A 20,099-nucleotide genomic window follows, 5' to 3' on the forward strand; every position below is an offset into this window, starting at 1 on the left:
TTACGCGGGCCTGTCGAGCCCTAAGGCTTCCTGGTGCCGTCTCGCTTTCAGCCTAAGGTCTGCAATGCTGCTGTTCTTCGAGCGAGCTGCTGCAGCGGCCAACGACGCCGCCAGGCTCAACGGATGAGGAGGATGACCAGCCGACGGCGCCGGGGGTGGCGGCGGCGGTGGTGGTGGCAGACAGAAGAGGCCCCCGGCTGCCGCGTAGTGCAGCACCGCTGGGTCGAAAGCCGATCCTACAGTGACACTTGTAGCCGTTCCCTGCATCGGCGGCGGATGTAACCTGAGGGCTGGCAGGTAAGGCGCAACTCGACACGGTTCCAACGTCGTCGGCGGGCTGCGCGGTGCCAGCACCATGCTCCCGGCGACGCCTGATGGGAAAATTTTAATTAGAGCTGCCCCATACACACAGTCGAATACATATTAATCCTAGAATACTATCGCTATTCGATATGTAAATTATATAAGGAAATAGATCACACTTTTAATTAATGTTATAATGGTATAAATATACAAGTTTTTCATACATTTCACACTTTTAACGACGAAATATTTCTGATCTGGATTATAACTTAAAGGCGAAGGAAAAGTAAGAAATAATCTGTAGAGTTTCATTTTCGGCAGCACGTTACCTTTGTGCAATTGGCTCTCGTGTTTACGACACTTGGCACGTCGATTCTGGAACCAGACTTGTACCCGCGCTTCACTGAGACCTAGTCGCTGGCTCAGCTCCTCCCTCATAAACGCGTCAGGATAATGCGTCTCATCGAAGAGCCTCTCGAGCTCGGCCAATTGTTCAATGGTGAAGTTCGTCCGCGATCTCCTCTGCTTGCCGTTGCCGCTTCCGTTGCTCCGACAGTTGGAGCCTGCAAATTAATAAAGCCAAGTGTAATTTCCTTGCGAACTCTCGATATTTAAAAAACCATGAAGTATGTATCCAAGGATCAGACAATAGAGAGTAAAACGTGGTTCTTAGTACGTAATTGAATATTTATTTTAAAAATTTGATTTTTTTAAAGACAAATTTTTTTAAAGAATAAATATTCAATTACATATACTAAGAACCACGTTTCACTCTCTATTGCCTGATCCTTGGATACATACTTCATGGTTTTCTACAAATTAATGTTATTGCTCGAGCAAAAGCGCCATGTAAAATCATTAAAAGATAATTCTACGCTTCTGTTATATACATATACATATATATATCTTCGAGTATAATAAATAATGTAATAAGTATAATTTATCACACACATTACAACGCGCGCAGCATGAAGAGATGAGAATTTTCTCTTTGCTGTCAAGGAATGCTTTTCGACAAAACGAAAACCTGAATGCCATGAGTCATCGTCGGGGATGTGCAGCGAGTGTAACAAGGAAAAGTTTTCGTCGCGCGATGATTAATTCACAGGGACAAATGCGCGCCGCGAGCCAAAACGACCAGAGGCCGGAGCGACCGATGCTACCGAATTGATCTTCGTAAATCGTTCACAGGCCATTTCTTCCAGTCTGGGTGCCATCAACATATATCTCGCCACCTTATGAGAATCTTATTCAAATCGAGATGCCGACCGGCATCTCTAATTGGATGACATTAGACGAGCGTGTCCCACGCGAGTGGGATAACCCTCGACAACGCAGTCATCCTTCTGAAATCTCTCGTGTCGAGGAACCGCGCGGTAAAAGTATATAAAGTATAATCACACATCCGGTCCGCGTAACGCAGTGTATTTCGATGCGCATATAACCGCGGTGTTAAATTTGCGTGCACAGATTACGGGATCGCATCGCGCGCGAGGACGCATCTTCACGCGGAAGATTCCATCGGACAGATGCAGAAAGGCGAGGGAGGAGGGTGATTAAGGTGAGATGGTACGAGTTTGCCTTCTCTCGTCTAGCGAGGAGAGTAGGGATGACTAACGACCTGGTATAAGACTGCGTAGCTCACCACTTTGCTAAATTATATAAATCACATCCCCTTCGTCAAGGGCTCTTACGCGAGACACTTAATCCACCTCTGTCCCTCCCACTCTTCCTCGTCATGAGCCCCTTTCGAGTTTCCGCGCCTCCTTCTCGTCGGCAACACCTCGAAGTGCCGTACTACCGTAGTTACTTTACATTAAGCGACCATTAATTAAATCGTATAGCCGTTAATTATCCGAGCGTCTCTTCTAACTCGCGGCGATGCTTGTGGCCGCTCTATACGACGCGCCAAGAAAGTTTTTTGCTTCGGAGCATCTTTTCGTTCATCCTTCAAGATAATTATCCCCCTTTTTCCCACATTTACATTTTTATCAACGATATCAACGATTTTCGCAAAACTGACAATCGTAAGCTGATCGAATCAAGTTATTATTCCGCGTATTAAAATTTAATTTGTTAATAATACAAATAAAATTAACGGAACTCACAAGGGAAGCAAGAAGTGTAGATCTGTAAATTCCTTTCAACATAGTATAGGTAATCTTGTTTTTCAATAAGATTATTACTATTCTATATACAGTTGTTAATCATTTATGTATATATTACGTTAGTCGTGTCTGCGGAGTTAAGAAAACGTCGTGAGAATCAGATCATTATATCTGAATTTCTCTCGCTAACGAGGGAAAATGTATTAAACGCAAATGAGAGTCGAGAAGCCGGTAAATTGCGTTTTTATCGCGTGGAATATTCTGCGGTGTCGCTTTCCACCGGGTATATAATGGGAACGACCGTGCGCGATTTATCCGGAGAACACGGTGGCAAAAAACGAGACGCGCTCTGCAGTCTGCGTGCGTTTGCACGCCGGCGCGATCGCCATGCGGCATTGCGTACGGCGTACGGCGCTTTAATCAATTAGCGCATATCCGCGTAATCCAATCTGAGCCCTAGGCAGGGTGTGCGGCCCGCATCCATATGTACAGCGGTGGTTTAAAACCACCTCCCTCCTGTTCGCCAAAATAACTCGCGCGGTTTTCGACGCCCCTCGTCCGTGCATTGTTAGCATAACCCATGGCGCAACACATACGCGCGTTGTCGCAGTCATTAACTCGAACGTGCCGACCGTTTATTCCCCGTATGTACCGTAGAAACCGGGGACGAGAATCGGCATCGTTTTGAATTTACAGTTGCAGCCTTTTCATTTTTCACAAGCGCTTAGCTTTCTGAAACGAGAGCAACGAATTAGTATCACGACGATCACTCTTATATATCTTTTTTTTTTTTTGCTATCTGATTATTGTAATTTAGTAAATTGTATGGGAATCTGTGACAAGTCTTTCTCCGTTTACTGTTGCGTTAAATTAACAATTCAAATTTTTTCTTCTATAATAAAATTAAGTAAAGAAAAAATGAGCCGAGAGACTGTCCCAATACCGAAACGTGTTGATCGTTGACGTTAACATGTACAATTGAAATTCATATATTATTTTCCAAGTCCTATAACACGTTTCTCTAAATCCTCTTGGCTAAATCTGCACCTGAGCAGGGTATATCCCAAACGTCTCGGTTCGAGGTGCAAAATCGCACTTGCTGAACGTTATCCGATACCTCGTAGAGATCGAGACGGCGAGAGGGATTCTGCGGGACGAACGGGGGAACAGATAACCGAACCCTGCTACTGGAAAACCCAAAGCAATCACACTTGGACGCGAGGGGTCACTAATTCAATTACTAAGAGCGCTGCCCTTTTGGCCTGATCCAGTTAAGCCACCCCCAAAGAGCTACCCCCGGACCGACCGCCTTAGCTATACTATTTTTCTCCCTCCAAAATGAGTCGAGATATCACGGCCATTAGACGTATATAAAAGCGTCGTCGTATCCTACACGCAGCCGCTACATATGGCACATGCACGGTCCCATAAATACGCAAGAAGCAAGGGGAGTTTAAGACATGCAATCACTTATTGCTTAATGAAGCAAAGTGCCGGCTGGTACCCTCCTTAGGAGTTTAACCCTAACATTTGTCGCATTATTCTTTCCAAATCTCAGGATAATCGCGATACATTAAGCTTAACAGTATTTAAGCATAATTCAGCACGTGATCCTTTTTTCAAAATGAATGCTTTATTTCCGATACTTTTCACCATATTTTACTCGCGTGAATATTCGTTGAAAGCTACATTTATCATTTTTGTATCGCGACTTATCGCTAGTTTGGCGAAAAGTTCGAACGTAAATACGAAGGGATGAGCTCTCTCTTTCTCATTTTTCCTAAAGTGGCGGCCGTACACCCTCCGCTATCATACTTCAAGAAACTCGCGCCCCAAGTACCATAAATATACGTACGGGTGCACGGACCTTTGACCGGCGGTCAAGCACCAACACTTACAGCAATCGTGGAAAAACACGCGCGACTGAAGACCTATGGGCGCGCGCACCACGCTAAATCGTCAGGAGAAGCGAAATGTGCTTTGGAGTATCGCATCACTGGAAGTGCTCGTTTTTGAAAGGCTGCAAGGTTCGTGATGGTATCATCTGTACGACTTGAGAAAGTATCCGATGAAGCTTTTTTCATATACGTTTCACATTAACTAGAAATATTCCATCAGTATTGGAAAAAAAGTGACGATGTATGTACAAACTGATAAATTTCAAAGTATATACCTAATTATTATCAATGTTAGAGTTATTACAATTTTGTGCAATCTCGTATTCTTTTTATCTACTTATATCAGACGTCAATGAACGAAGTGAGCGTCTGTAGACGTGAATTTTAACGAGCTTTATCCAGATTGAAGAAAATCTCCATCTACCTCTTGCCAAATTTTTAAGCTATTGAAAACGATTATTTTCGATGAACACAGTATTGAAAATAAATATCAATTGTTAGAGGAAGTGACTCTAATTTAATCTTCGCATGAATGTATACGAGCTATACGACGATTTAATTAATATAGAGTAAGAGGATCGCGTACGGAGGCGATCAGCGCCCACAAAGTGTATTAATATTTATCGCTTTAAGCCCTTTCCGGTACACCGGATGTCCCCCGGCTGGAGGCTCCTGGGCGAATATTTACGGTTTTACTTTCGCGGCCGCGATGGCTGCCGGCCGGGTAGATTGCTTTTTGATTTGCGCTTAATCGGAAAAAGTTATGGGCCCTCGAGAGATAGGCGAGCTGCCGGTGCAGCAGCACACCAGCCACTGCGTTTCTCGTCACTCCCCCCGTTTGAGGGGCGTACACACAACTAACGCGGCGGGCCGCATATTAAACCATAAATTCATGGCGCCGCCGCCGTCGCGTTCTGCCCGCTCGGCTTGCCGAGTTATCGTGCAGGGAAGCGTGCGTGGCGTTACTTCAATGCCGCACGCTTTTTATAACGCAATCGCCGTGCGTCGATTCGATCCTTCGTTCTTCGTTTAATTGTCCGTCCGCTCGTTTCCATTCACTCTGTCTCATACTCGCGATAATTTGGTCGCATATCGTACATGGACTAATTATCCTGCATGGCCAATTATTGCAAAATTAGTTTATAGAATTTAACAAACTCTCATTTGGAAACAACGTTTGAGATAGAGAATGCTCGTAGAAGCGAGGCAAATGATTGCGTCAATACATCAGATGGAAATCGAATATTTCTCTATCGAGATATAAATTATAAACAATATCAATTCTTATTGGACCGCTAAATTTCAAATCGAATGAGACAATGCCATAGCGGTCTAAGCTGGATCACGAGTGCTTCTAAATAATTGTGTGTGAATTTGTATATTAGGGAAGACCGGGTCTCGTTGGCATTGCGTTCAGTTTATGTACTTGTGGCAAAAGAAACAACAGAAAAGTTACTGCAAAATATGTCTTTTATAACATAGGTACTTATCCTTAAGTTTCATTTAAATCAAACAAGTATTATAATAAAAAAAGAGAATAATGTAATTCAAGGGGTACGAAGTAGATTTTCGAGCTTTTCAATATTTGGTATTAATATTTCTCAATTTGAAAAAATAAATTTAAATGACGTATTATCAGTTAAAAGAGAAGTTTTGTTATTATACGACATGTTATTTTGAGTGATGATAGTAATTTGTTATAATAAAATCATTAAAATTAAATATATTATATAGAGATGGAGTACGTTGACTCATATTTAATGCAACTTATGCAAGGTCAGCATAGATGCATGTTAACATAGTTAGCATGATGTGCTATCGTTCGCACTTCGCACGTGAAAGTCGTGAGAACAATTCTGATCGGAATCCATTCCGATTTTTTTTCCATGATATGTACCTATAACCATTTAAGAGGTTGTCTTGATAAATGTATACTATGGGTAAACTTGTCCCATGGTATCTATCAACTTACCCCATAACCTGGCAAGCTGACTGCAATGCAGCGTGTTCGTATTACACTTAATACGAAGAAACTGCAGTACATTACACAGAATCGTTTCTAGCTTCAAAATGTAGAAAAAGGTTCTTTCTATCGTATTAGCATAATTTAATCATAATAATCAGTTATTTAAAGGACTGAAATTGTGAAAGCTGTGCCAACGAGATCCGGTCTCCCTTACGAGTGTAATTTTTCGATTGCGCGTCGAAATTTTTTCAGACTTGAAACGCAACACTAATAAACTAGTAATATTACACAGTAATATCACGAGTTAAATTGACTAACAATTTAACAATTATTGATGCCGTTTACACATCTTATATCAACCTTACTAAAGTTGAATAACCTATTAAAAACTGTAAATAATTAATTTTTCACTGCGAAAAGTATCACCCGGTCGGGAGTCCTACCCGGATCTCTAGCATTCTTGCACCGATTAAATTGTTAGTCAATTTAGTTCGTGATATTGTGAGAGTTTATTAGTATTGCGTTTCAAGTCTAACAAAATTTCGGCGCGCAATCGAAGCATTACATTTATAGTATATAAATTCACACACAATTATTTAGAAGCACTCGTGATCCAGCTTAGACCGCTGTGGTATTGTCTTATTTGGTTTGAAATTATAAAAAATTTAATATATCATATAGAGAGGAAATGTCAAAGGTATTAATATCAGGAAATTGAGTTCTGAATTTTAAGGGAGGGACAACGCGAGGAACTTTTTATCTTTGCAAGAGAAAGGCAAATAACTAGTTTTTTAAATAAGCATTTTTTACATAAAAATCATTTACGCACTGAATGTTTTAAAGTGTGCTAGAACATGATAACATGATCTGAGAATAATCCTCACGAATCTCAATTCTTGCAAGAGCAGTTTACTTTTGTTAGAGGTTTGTCTAGAAGAGAACGGCGAGGAATCGATGTAATTTCATCTTTCAATGCTCGGCAGAGCGAGAGTTTTATCAAAGATGACTCGACTCGTGAGCGAAATCACCGATCGGGTCGCCGGTCGTTACATTGCGAACGGTCAGCTATTCCCAATCACTTGTGAGCTTTATTGGACGACGGCCTGAATTATAAACGAAGATCGAATCCCTCCGGTGCGCTGCGACTTCGATGCCGCCACTTGGAGGTTCCTGACCTTCCCGCACTCGTTCGCACGGCAATCGCAAACGGGCCAGCCGCAAGAAATGTCGATCAATCGAAATCAAAAGTGACAACCTTGCACGTTGGGCCAGGGCAGGCATAAAACGGGACGATAGTCTGAGAAAGGATTTTGGGATTTGAGTTCAATGAGCAATTCTAGATGAAAACGTTTCTACTTCATGTCTATGATAGATATATAGAATATCTTAATATTGTTATGCAAATGTAATCCATATCATGTTTTTTTTTACATATATACATATTATATGTTTACATATAAATTGTATATATACAATTTAATTACCTAATTATAAAACTAACAATTCTATATATATTTCTCGTGCATTTCTAGTGTATTATGGAAGAATGATGGCATTAATGCTTAATTGAAAAGTGTTATTTTGTGAAAGAAAAAAGATATTGCAAGTTATTTAAAATACGAGACTTTCGAATTCGCTCTTAATCCAATGGAAAATAAAATTATTTGAGAATTAGAGTTCTGAATAATTTATCTCAGTTATAATATATTTCTAAAAAGCTTATTTTTATTTATTTTAATTTCTGTAAGTAATCTTTTTATTAATTATTTTAGTTACTAATAATTTAAATATTATTTAATTGTTGATTACAAACTCCAGTAAATATCACCTTAATTTGACACTATTAAGACGAGTATACCATAAAAATTTTAATATCATCCCAAACAACACAAAGTTTAAAATTGTAGCATAGGACGTTTTGAAGTCGTCTTTTAGATGTAAAAACGCCTTATGACTCGAATTTAAACACCTTTTGTTAGACAATAAATCTTGAGATCTTTAGAAAAAATAGAATTGCATTATTTTATAGAGACAACGCACAGAAATTAATTAGTGTAAAATAATTATTCTTTCAGTATTATGCTCACCCTTAACTGAATCCTCTTGACTCTGTCCACTCGACCTTGTAACCTGCGAGGACACTTTGGCCTGATCGTTGGAGGATACAAGAGTTTTGCCATTACTAGAGTTTTGACTTTTTAATTCAACGCAATTTTCCGGGCTGGGTGATCGATCCCTCGATATAGGCGGTGGGGAGGGGGTGCATCCGAGCAGTTTGCGAACCGATAGCTTCAGCTCGGGTGTCTTCAGGGGTGGCAAGTTCTCCGCGGTGTCCCGGATGTCCTTGATCTTGGCCGTGACGGAGAGGTCCTCCGGTTGCAACCGACCTTCTGGCGACGGCGGTTCTTCGACGCTTCCGCTCGTCTCGATGACGCTAGCCGTAGTCTCTTGCGCCGCTTCATCTAAACAAGATTTCTCTTGTATTCATCTGTCGCGCGGGACCAATCTTGATCGCGAAGTGTTAAGAACGCGATAAAGACGTCGGCGATCAGGTCGATTCGTAAGTGAATTGCGATTTTAGCAGCTACAAGCTTTTCATTTTAAATTTACAGATTTTCGAATGTAATCTCTGTCATCATTATAACGATACAGAGTTGATATATGTAAAAACAGATTATATATTGAAAAACGGATGTAAACGACTTGGTATCTCCAGCATCCACAATTAATTCTTTTCCCATCCACATTAACACAAATTATGTAGTCCAAATAATCGTGCAGTCTGCTGTTATTCAAGAAATACACAAGAATACAAATTTGACATAATTTTCACTATAAATTTCTTCTTGCAATGAATTCCAAATTGGTATATTCCATCTGCTTGATCACTAACAAGGCGAAACACAAGCACATACGAATCGACCTGACTCGCATAGTAAATTTCATTCGATCCAGCACATCTTTATGCTCGGCATCATGATTGATATATATATTGAGATCTATCATTGAGATCCTATAGAAGAGTTATACGCGCACTGCATCGGTTGATCAGTTGATGAGTGCTCTCGATCAACTCGGCACCTAAAGATTAGCATTGTATCACGGTCGCATCGGAAAAGATTATTACACGTACGCCGGTCACCATCGTCCGCGACGTGATCACCGATGAGATGCGCGACACTGAGCGTGATCCTGCCGCCGGCAGTCGCTCTGCAGCCGGCGGCAGCCTCGACACTCGTCGCAGCCGCCACCGCGGCCGCCGCGTTGTCGAAGCTCTTGGAGACGAACTGGGCGAGCTGCTCCATCCTCACGGTTATCGGGGCAACTCTCGCGCGCGACGTCGCGCCTCGGCACCGACGGCACTCGCCGCCGCCGTCGCGAGAGAGCCGTCGCCGGGGAGAGACACGTCGACGGGAGGTACGTCCCGACGTCGACGTCCCGACGCCACGCGTCCACCAGGACGCCATTCGGCCGCCGGCCAATCCGCACGCGGGTGGGCGTGATGGAAACGCCCAGTGGTGCTTCTCCCTCCTTCTCGTCTCGATCGAGACACGATCCGGGGCTCGCTGAGCCCCTCGACCCCTTCAGGAAGGCAGGCACGATCTACCCCCCCACCCAAACCGACGCTCATTAGCATTTGTGCCCGCTTTTCCGCTCGCCGTGGAAACACTCGCGGCGAAACTACCCCTCGCCGCTGCACTGGCCGGGGGTAGGACGCCGCTCGGCGACCATATCCTTCTCGCGTCCTTCTCCGCGGCCCCTCTATGACCGCTGTATTTACCTGAAGGCAGAAACAGGCCGCTGCCGCCGCGCCGCGGGCACGCGGTAATTAATCCTCATGCTTTCCGCGGTCGAAGCTCCTCCTTTTTGTCTGCCCTCGTTATCGGTCGTCGGATCGTCGACTTTCTGCTCCGGATCTGAAAAGAGAGAGTTATTTTACGAATGAACTCGGGAATTTTGAACACGTTATCTTTTTATTCTCGCGATAAATCATGGATAACGTAGACACGAATTGTGAGTGTAATTCGATTATACAATGCTGTTTTATAAATTCGTTTCATCCTTCGAAATAATCTTTTCCACTTTTTAGACATTTATGTTGAATATGTAAAGAATCTGCGAGAGACATCGCGCATGTGTGACAGGCAAGATTATCTAGCTTCAACATAAAAATAACCGACTACGTTTTTGTAGAACGTGTTCGATATTTTTTAAAATCGCTATTAATTCCTTTTTTAAACATCACTTGTAATTGCTTTCACTAATTAAGTGTAAAAGTATAAAAAATATTCTCTCTCTCTCTCTCTCTCTATATATATATATATATATATATATATATATATAAAATCTGAACTATAGAATCCGCAGGCAGAAATGAATCTAATAGAAATCACCGAGGGGGTAATCACTTAATGTAATCGTGGGACGGAGACCCTGAAATCATTATCAAATTTATAAAAAATTTCGATATATAATCCGACAATTACAAGAAATAATTGTGTAATATTAGATAAAATCGTTTATTTTACCAAATGACCGCATATATAGTGAGGAAAAATTATTTGTCATCAAATAAAATTATATAAAATTAAATGAAATCATGTAATCTGTGGGACAATATTTCAGATAGTGTTTATCCCCTCGGAAATCACGATACAGATAAGGTGGCGGCCTGCATGTTACTGATCGTGACAAGTGCATTTCTTCTGTCACATGCTGCCTCACTCTCTCAGTTGCTGTATATTTCTCCGTTTCAATATCCACTTTTCTTCTCACCAGTAACACACTTCTTCCTCTTCCCTTTTATAGTTCTCTCCTTGTCTTCCTTTTCGACGATGCAGCGTAAGTGAACTCTCAGGACCGTCAGGATGATGTACGTCGGTCTGACGTAAACTCGATTTCGTTCTTGCCAATCACGATTTTTCAAATACGATTTATCGTCCTCGATAAGGTACGTTGTGTTTGTTGCCGAGATCCTCCGTGCGGAGAAGACATCCAATATTCGCTGCCTTCCGGCTAACGCTTAATCTGTATCGTTTACGGCAACGTTAAATCTCTACGGAAGATGTCCTCCCTCGCGAGCAATATCGGAGTACGCCGCAAATCTCTCCTCGCGCCAGGTGAATACGACCCTGGGACGTGCGTGTCCCGCGTTTGTCGCCGCCAAACTCGGCAATATTTAAATGCGTTCGGGGAATGTAATAAAATTGCTCGGGTTACTAGCAGACTTGGTGTTGCCAGTTCGTTCTACCATCGAGATATGGATGGACGGAAAGAGAGAACAAAGTCTGCACGATAAGTGCGAGTAGATACGAATGGAATTTAGAATAATTTGAAGCACATTGTCTATTTCCCATTCTTATGCCCATTTCCATCAATGCAGATTAATTTTAATCTTGGTTTAATTTGCTCCTTGTCTTTTTCTATAATTCTAAAAATAAGAAAAAGATGAACAGTGAGTTAAATCGAGATTAAAGTTAATCCACATTGGTGGGCGTTAGTCTTTTTACAGAGATATTACAGTCTTAATCAATGATCAAGGAGAAGAGGATGAATTTTTGGTCTGAAATTAAAAAATTAGCAAGATCAAGTGAGATAAAATAAAAGAATTAATAAGTAGGGTTCGCGAGAAGATGGCTTCAATAAACACAATATCTATCAAACTTCTCAAAGAATGTTTTAAGTTATCGAAACCTCAAAGCATTTTTATATGCAAACATTGTAATTACGTTAATAGCGCGCGATAAACAACAATGAGATAACGGGAATGTAGGTGCAAAAGTCGAGTGTATATTACTCGAAATATTCGCGCTTCTCAATTTCTAGGGAGATGAGACGGCGACAATGGGGACGCGCGAGGACACCCCCCGTGCAAACGATGAGAGAACACTCTCTTTCAGCGGAGAGAAGGAGGGGAGGGAGAGAGAGAGAGAACGGTGCAGCGCGACGTGGACGAGGGTGGACGGGACGGAGAGAGGGACAAAATGCCGGGAGTGCGGCCTATAACGCAGGCAGACGGAGCCAATCAGGGCGCAATGCGATTACCTTAACGAGAAATCCGATTACTTATTCATTCGCCTAACTCGAAATCAGTTTAACTAATCGTTTAATTCGGTCGCTCTCGCTACCAGCCCCTCCGGTCGCGTCGGTCCCAGGCCTTCGGATCTCCCCGGTCTCGGAGAAGAGGAATGTAGACGCTGCGCGGTGCCGGCGAGGAACGGGGATTACAATGTCTCACCAGGGACGTATAGCGAAATCTCGCGCGGCATCATTCAAGACGATTGCATTTCGAAGCAACGATTGGTATGGGATTTCTAAAAAAAAAAAAAATAATAACTATTGTATAGTCTCTTATTTTTAATTTACATCTCAACGCTTGATGGCGATTAAATCTATTATCTACAAGATCAGACAACTTCTATTGTGGATATAAGTAAAAACTGGAAAATATATCTAAAATTTTACTAATATTTTTAGTCTATAATTATAACGAATTTCATGCGTTTTATCGCTTGTTGTTAAACAATGATTTAAAAATTAATTGTTTATTCGCTTATATAAACGGATTCTAAAGAGCTTTTTTACATGCAGCTTTTGTTGCACCTATCGACTATCTTGCGCTATTCGACGCAAAATAAAAGATCTTCAGGTAACTTCGAGAACCTATCACCTTACCAAAAGACTTACGCCGGCTTCCGGGGCCCCTTCCGACCTTTAATCCATCTCTGAATCTCGGTCCACCCCTCGGCTCGTACAGACCACGCACACGCGTGCCTGAGCATTCGCACGCGTACACGTTCGAGCCAAACGTTTGGGAAGGGGGTGGGCGATGCGGAGCGAAGGAGAGGGCTCATTCAATTCAATTACGTAATGAATTGTCGTGTCTTGAGTAAACACCCTTCCTCGCCACGACTTGCTGGCGGAAAATCCAGGGCGGTATCCACCGGCACCCTCCTCTATCTCCCCCCCCCCTCTCTCTCTGACGATTTCCAGGGGGAGGAGGACGGGATAGCGGTTTAGGTAAACCAAATCAATCTGGCACCGGTTGTACGAAATCCCCCCGATGCACCTCTCGCATGCGTGTGCGCGGTACGAGCGAGCTGCCTATGTGCAAGCAAATCTACTGGATTTCCGCGTGCGTTGGTGGTCCTTTACGTGCGCGCGCGAAAGCGCAAACGTGCACGCGCCTGTAAATGTAAACATGCGTGCGTTAATGCGTGATTACGCGTGAAGACTCGATTCCGCCTCGGTTGCGCCCGGAATCGGGGAATTCTTCGGGAAATAGTGAATCCCGATTTTTATCGATTGATATCGATCTTACTCTCTCTGACGATACGTCTGAATCGTGCGTCGATCGTTGATAGGCGTCGGAGGTAAATAAAAAACCAGTAAAAGATAAAAATCGAGGAATATAATAATAAAATAATAATAATAATAATTATTATTATTATTATTATTATTATTATTATTATCATTATAATACTATCTTCACGAAACTAAAAGCAAGGTACATGTATAATCAAATGAAGTGACACGATAATTTTTGTAACAGAACATTTCTTACCCGTCGTCTACAATACATGGATTAAAAAGTGTATATATATATATAAAAGAGTAAAAAATTAACCAATTATAGTCGATTATTCTTCTCACATTCGACTGTGATTGGTAAATTTCTTACTTTAACTTCTTACTTCGCGTATTGTAGACGACGCATTAAGGTACTTACGCCATTTGTGCTGATTAATTAGACTAAACATTTTCAAATTTGCCTTTCTGATAAATCCTTGAATTCATTTGGACTTTGGGTTTGAATAATTTCGACGGCTTCTAATTTGTCATTCTGAAAACGAAGAGCCTTGATCTACAGCACTAAAGACTTAATTCTCGTCTTCTGTTTGCAAGAGCAGTATTGACAATTTTCGTGTGTTTACCGCAAATTAACGAGATCGACTCGAGTGACAGAGGTTGCTTGTTGGAAATTTACACGATCATCGGATTATATAACTCGAAGGAACCGAATCGACGGTGTTATTCGATGTGCCGATCGAATTAAACGCCGCGTTAGGACAAAGGCTCGTGCGATTGATAGAATCGATCTTATTCCCTCCTATGTGGATCGTACGTCGATCGTCGATAGGTGTCGGAATAAAAAAGCGATAAAAGGTAAAAAATCGAGAACTTTAATAATAATAATAATAATATAATAATAGTTATAATCATAATAATATCACGAAACTAAAAGCGATACATGTATATAATCAAATGAAGTAACATGATAATTACATACGGCTGTCGATTATTTCAACGTTCCGCAGCGGCCTCGTCAATTCGAGGTAGCGAAATAATGTCCAATCTTCACGAATATGTGTAGATACATGTATTCTTCCAGAGAAGAATTATCTCTTATAATGAAGTGATCATCTCGCGTCGGTCGCATGTTCGAACTTAACAACCCGCGATTTCAAAGAAATCTCGCCGTTTACTTTCGCAATCGTCTAGAACAGTTAATTTTAATAAGACAATTAACCGAAGACAACTTGTAAAAAAGTAATTGTTGCCATTTTACAAAATGGCGAAGATGATTTAAATGAAAGATGGGTGAAATATGAATAACAATAAAGATTCGTCTTTGTGAAGGCCTCGAAGTTTCGAAGTCAGATCGCAGTATGGAACGATATTGTCGATTAGGTATAGATTAAAAAAAAACTTTATAAAGTTTTTTTACAGAACCTCCATTTTCCGGTTTACCTCCGTTTACAGTATAATACAAATCCTTAATTAGAAATAAATATGTACGATGCGTAGTATAACAGTCGGATTGACGAGCAATAATAAGCAATGATGAGTAGATATAATGCAGAGTAGAGTGCATGCAGCATAATGGCGGGAGACATCGGTGCGCGGCTGCGCGCGCCGGAAAGAACAGAAGAAGATGTTTCTGGAAGCTATAAAACAAAGAATGTGATGAAGATTTTTTTGATGATTAATTCATAATTATGGATTGAAAAAAAATGCTATGTATATACTGCCCTGCGATAAACTTGCTCAATTATCTTTAACGATATTGGATTTATTAAATTACTTTCCCTGTTCCTATCAATGTAGATGAATTTTATCTCGGTTTAACTTATTGTTCATCTTTTTCTAATTTTTAGAATTAGAAAAGACGAAGAACAAATTAAACCGAGATTAAAGTTAATCTACATTAGTGGAAATGGGCATAAGTATCTGGTTAGAATTATTTTTTTTTAAATTAATCTAATTTTTAAATAATAATAAGTCGATGTTAATGCATAAACAATTACATTTTAAATTTTGATCCACTGTATTGGATCTGTAATCAGTTTTGTGAAGTTTTGATGCTAAATTCAAAATCGATCAGCAACTCCGAAAATTTCTATATATTAAATTTTATGCGTAATCGAAACATCTTTGAAGTTTTATTTTTAACTTAATGTCAAAAAAATTTAAGGTTTCCAAATCATTATGCGGAGTGGTCTTTGGTGAATTTCTTGAAAAAATCTTTACATTAGATAATAATTTATATTGTAATCTGAAGGATAAATTAGATTTCTGTATTATCATCTATTCTCCTGCAATCAGATGCACCGATAAGATACTTAAGGTACGCTTTGAAAATAAGAAACTTTTTGCTCTTAGCACGTATATGGTGCAGTTCGAAATGTTGTCACATTGCGCGCGGTCCAGATAAGAGAGTGCGAGTTCAAAAAGTTCTAAAAAGGAACGCTTTGATATACATACACAGCGCATGCTATACGCTGCACCATCGCTGCACCGCCTTGAAAGAGGTAAAGTTCTAATTGTACCTATGCACCAATTTTCAAATGTTCCGTTCGAATAGAACGCGTGTACTACTTTACAGTGAGTACACATCAGTTCCGGTAAATAAACGTAAGTTGTTCTGCACCTTGCAATAGGTACAAAAAGTGCATGTACCGTCGTCAAAAAGAACATTCCATATATATGTTTAAAGGTCGTCAACTCTATGGATAAATTCTCGTGTCTCAGTGCCCAGAGGACCCGAAAGTTTAATATAACTGTAAAATGTTGTCATTATCGACAATTGATATATTCGCGATTATTAATATAATATAATACATTATTAAATTCCTGATTCTTTTATTATATACAATAAATGCTCCATAAAAAAGTATGCATACTTGTAATGCTATAATATCTCATATATGTATTGCCGTAAAATTACAATTTTTTCTTTGTATACAGTTATCATCTTTGTTGATAATTAAACTTGGACGGTAACATTAAAATTTATATTTTTTCAAAATCTAATTGAATAAAAAGTTAGCGTTAATGCATGAACAATTTTGAATTTTGATCCACTGTATTGGATCTGTAATTAGTTTTGTGAAATTTTAATGCTAAAGTTCAAAATAAGCAACTTAGAAAATCTCTATATATTAAACTTTATACGTATTAGTAACGTCTTTGACGTTTTATTTTTTAACTTAATATCAAAAAATTTAAGGTTTCCAAATCACTGTGCGGAGTAACCTATGGTGAATTTCTCGAAAAAATCTTTGCATTAGATATAATAATTTGAATTGTAATCTGAAAGGTAAACTAGATTCCTATATTATCATCTATACTCCTGCAAACAGACGAACCGACGGTAGCACCTTTTACATTGAAAGTATATATTAAATATATATCTTTGTTGCATTTACATTGCGTTTCATTTCATATCAGATATAAATGTATTAAATATCTAATTAACACAATAAATGTGATAAATAATTAAGTCGAAATACGTATGTAATCGTAATATACAGCAGGTATATTGTGCATACTAAGTCGAAATATGAATGTAATATGTAACAGGTATATTGTACAAATTTAAATGGATATATACATATACATATATATTAAACACGTAATTGATACATATTTAAAAGAATGTAATAATATGTCACATATATATGTATATTAGACCGTGATGTGAACAACAACAATCAAGAAATAAAAGCGCTATTATTTCAGTCAAGCTTGGATCTTTAGTGTTGAAACAATTTTATACGTGTCAAACAAATTAAGTTAAATAGTAAAAAATAATTTAAATTAAAAAGTATTAAATCAAAGGTAAATAAAACTTATTCTGTAACATACTATTTGAATATACCAAATCTATACAGTTGAATGTATATAACTGCTGTATAATAAATGCATATTTTATTTTCTTTTATTTCGAGACATATAAGAGACGATTAGCACAAGAAAAAACGGAAAAAGATTATTTATTACCAGAATCATTAAGCAAATTATTTTGGATCATCTAGAAAAGAATGCCGAATCAAAAATAAACATGATCAATCATCTGCAGTTTCAGTATTACTTTCTCTTAATAATAATCAGTAGCCTATCTGCAAAACTGTAATGATGAACAAGAATTTTTATTGGATGGAGGAATATAAGTGATTACAGACTACGAGGACATTCATCGTACATGTATCTGGTACACAATTTATACGTATTGCTACGAATCTACAACAATGCTATACCTTTCAAATTTTATCTGATATGAAATATATATTACGTATCTATAGAGGATGTCGGTATTAAATATGTATTTGGTACATAATTCATATGTATTGCTACGTATTTGCTATACAGCAACATTTCAATTTTATATTAAATTGTATAAGATCGCAAGAATTAAAACCATAATGTCTTATTATCTAGTATTCTAGTGATTGGAATAATGACTTCCAAAATTAATGTGTCAATTATTATTAAAGGACCATATTATGTTACGACAGAAGATTAATACACATAATATACAAACGCATTGTTTAAATTAATGTCTTATTAAAAAACTAATAAATGTACAAGTAAAAATTTTAATGTCAAAATGGAAAAAATTTATACAATTTCCTATTATACTTAAAAAAACAATGATATCAGGAAACTGAACTATTATATATTATTCAACTAAGATATGTTACGTTTTTAAAACAATATATGAAATTACAAAATTGCATCGACTACATAAATAATATACATTATCATCGAAGAAATCGTCGAAATACTACAATTTAAAAATGCAAATCATAATGCAAATCATAATGCACATCATAATGCAAAAACTATATACAAAATCTATTACAAATTGTTATTTCTTAAAAATGAAAACCTGAGATCATGACTTTTTATACTCATATCTTTTGATACTCATTTAAATATTATCTTATTACATCCGATATAATATACTTTTTTCTATTCCATTTTTTAATTATTTAATACGATCATTTTAAACTGTTAATGTATGTAACGTCTTCACCTTCACCCATAGAAAGAATCGTTTCATGTACCTTTCAGATAGCCGTATTTACATATACTCAAATATATACTGAAAAAAGTCACTTTACCAAGTAACATGACAAAATATTGTAATTTGAACAAAAAATCAAGTAACGCGAATTGTTCCAAATCAATAAGTTATATATAAAAATCGCATACTCTAAAAAATCACAAAATATTAGAAATAATTTCCATTTATCGTGCACGTTCAGATCTTACAACAACTAAATTTTAGAATACTGAATCATATAATTAAAAAAAATGGAAAATATTGGAACATAATTTTTCAAATTTCTGCATTTAAAAAATCACATACTGATTTGGAATAAACCATTAGTTGATTTCCTAATCTTACAATTAGTTACATGATTTCATCAACTTCGTGATGTTATATATTCAAAAAAGATCCACTAAATACTAAAAAGCACAAATAATGCTTACAGCCCTATGAGCGCTAGTACGGTACACATCATTAAGGTAGTATATTCGCAATAACCAAACAATAATTGAAACCTTCGTAAAATTCAGTTACGATACCCTTACTTTCGATTCTCGGCAATAAGAGATAACTACTAACTGCACCTGTTCATGGCTACAAGTATACGAGGAAGAAATGAACACAGATAGGCACAGCTCATCGCAACTCATTGCTTCTTTCTAATGATTCACGTAATTACATGACAAATGTTTACGACAATTGAGTTCATCTCACGATTTCATCTATTTCAAATTAAAAGTTGAAAAATCGTATGACGTTTTTTCATATAAGCTCAGTTTCAAGTTTCATCATTGCAATCTCGTTTCTAATTAAAATATCGATCCTAATTTGAGATCTGTAAAGACTTATAGGCACCAAATGATCACAAAGTGTCACATAAACATAATTTATAAGAGTTAAAATAAGTATTACATATTATTTCGGTAATATTTTATACTTTTTAAAATAGTGAGACTATTTTCTATGGATGTTATACGTTCTTTTATGTAATATTTATCATATCCGTTTCATAATAACGCTAAATGTTACATATACATACAATATCGTAGTCATTTTTATTACTGCAATTTTTATCCACAATTTAGTAATAAAATGGTCTTAGTCAGTGTTGCTAAAATTAATTTTAATGTCCTTATTAAATTACAGTTAAACTAAATAAAGATTTTAAATAATAAAATATAATATTATCAGGGTAAAACGTATAATCATCCATTAATAGTGCAAGAATATAATGTATTAGATAATATTATAAATTTTATTAAGTTTTTGCTAATAGGGTACATTTGAATTTCTAGAATATGCCTAATACATTCTGAGTTGCCAATCCGGTTTGAAAGAATTTGATTTTTAAAACAGGTTGACATGATAACTGGTAAATTTCATTGTAATAAATCTTTGAAAAAGATTTCATCGATAAAGCGTTGGTAAAATATTGTTTTTCTTTTTATATTAATAACACAAATGTACTCTACATAAAATTATATGGT

General features: G+C 38.0%; 1 protein-coding gene across 1 annotated transcript; it reads right to left on the bottom strand.

The window, feature by feature from the left end:
- Positions 1 to 9,580, bottom strand: LOC108775476 (short stature homeobox protein 2). The gene is made up of 4 exons (XM_018541861.1): positions 9,409 to 9,580; positions 8,363 to 8,737; positions 633 to 866; positions 1 to 371 (listed from the first exon to the last, which is right to left on the bottom strand). Exons 1-4 carry the CDS (start codon positions 9,578 to 9,580, stop codon positions 1 to 3), a joined length of 1,152 nt encoding a protein of 383 aa, XP_018397363.1.
- Between the last annotated feature and the right edge of the window lie 10,519 nt (positions 9,581 to 20,099).

This window comes from Cyphomyrmex costatus, unplaced genomic scaffold (assembly GCF_001594065.2).
Source record: "Cyphomyrmex costatus isolate MS0001 unplaced genomic scaffold, Ccosl1.0 scaffold1076, whole genome shotgun sequence".
In the NCBI taxonomy this organism is placed as follows: Eukaryota; Metazoa; Arthropoda; class Insecta; order Hymenoptera; family Formicidae; genus Cyphomyrmex; species Cyphomyrmex costatus.

Bases quoted from the DNA above. Each gene is read 5' to 3' on its own strand.
- LOC108775476 (XM_018541861.1), bottom strand. From the start codon at position 9,580: ATGGAGCAGCTCGCCCAGTTCGTCTCCAAGAGCTTCGACAACGCGGCG. The intron at 867-8,362 runs GTGAGCATAATA...ATTAATTTGCAG, and splicing joins TCAAGAGGATTCAGTTAAGG to GCTCCAACTGTCGGAGCAAC. The intron at 372-632 runs GTAACGTGCTGC...TTTTCCCATCAG, and splicing joins CGAGAGCCAATTGCACAAAG to GCGTCGCCGGGAGCATGGTG.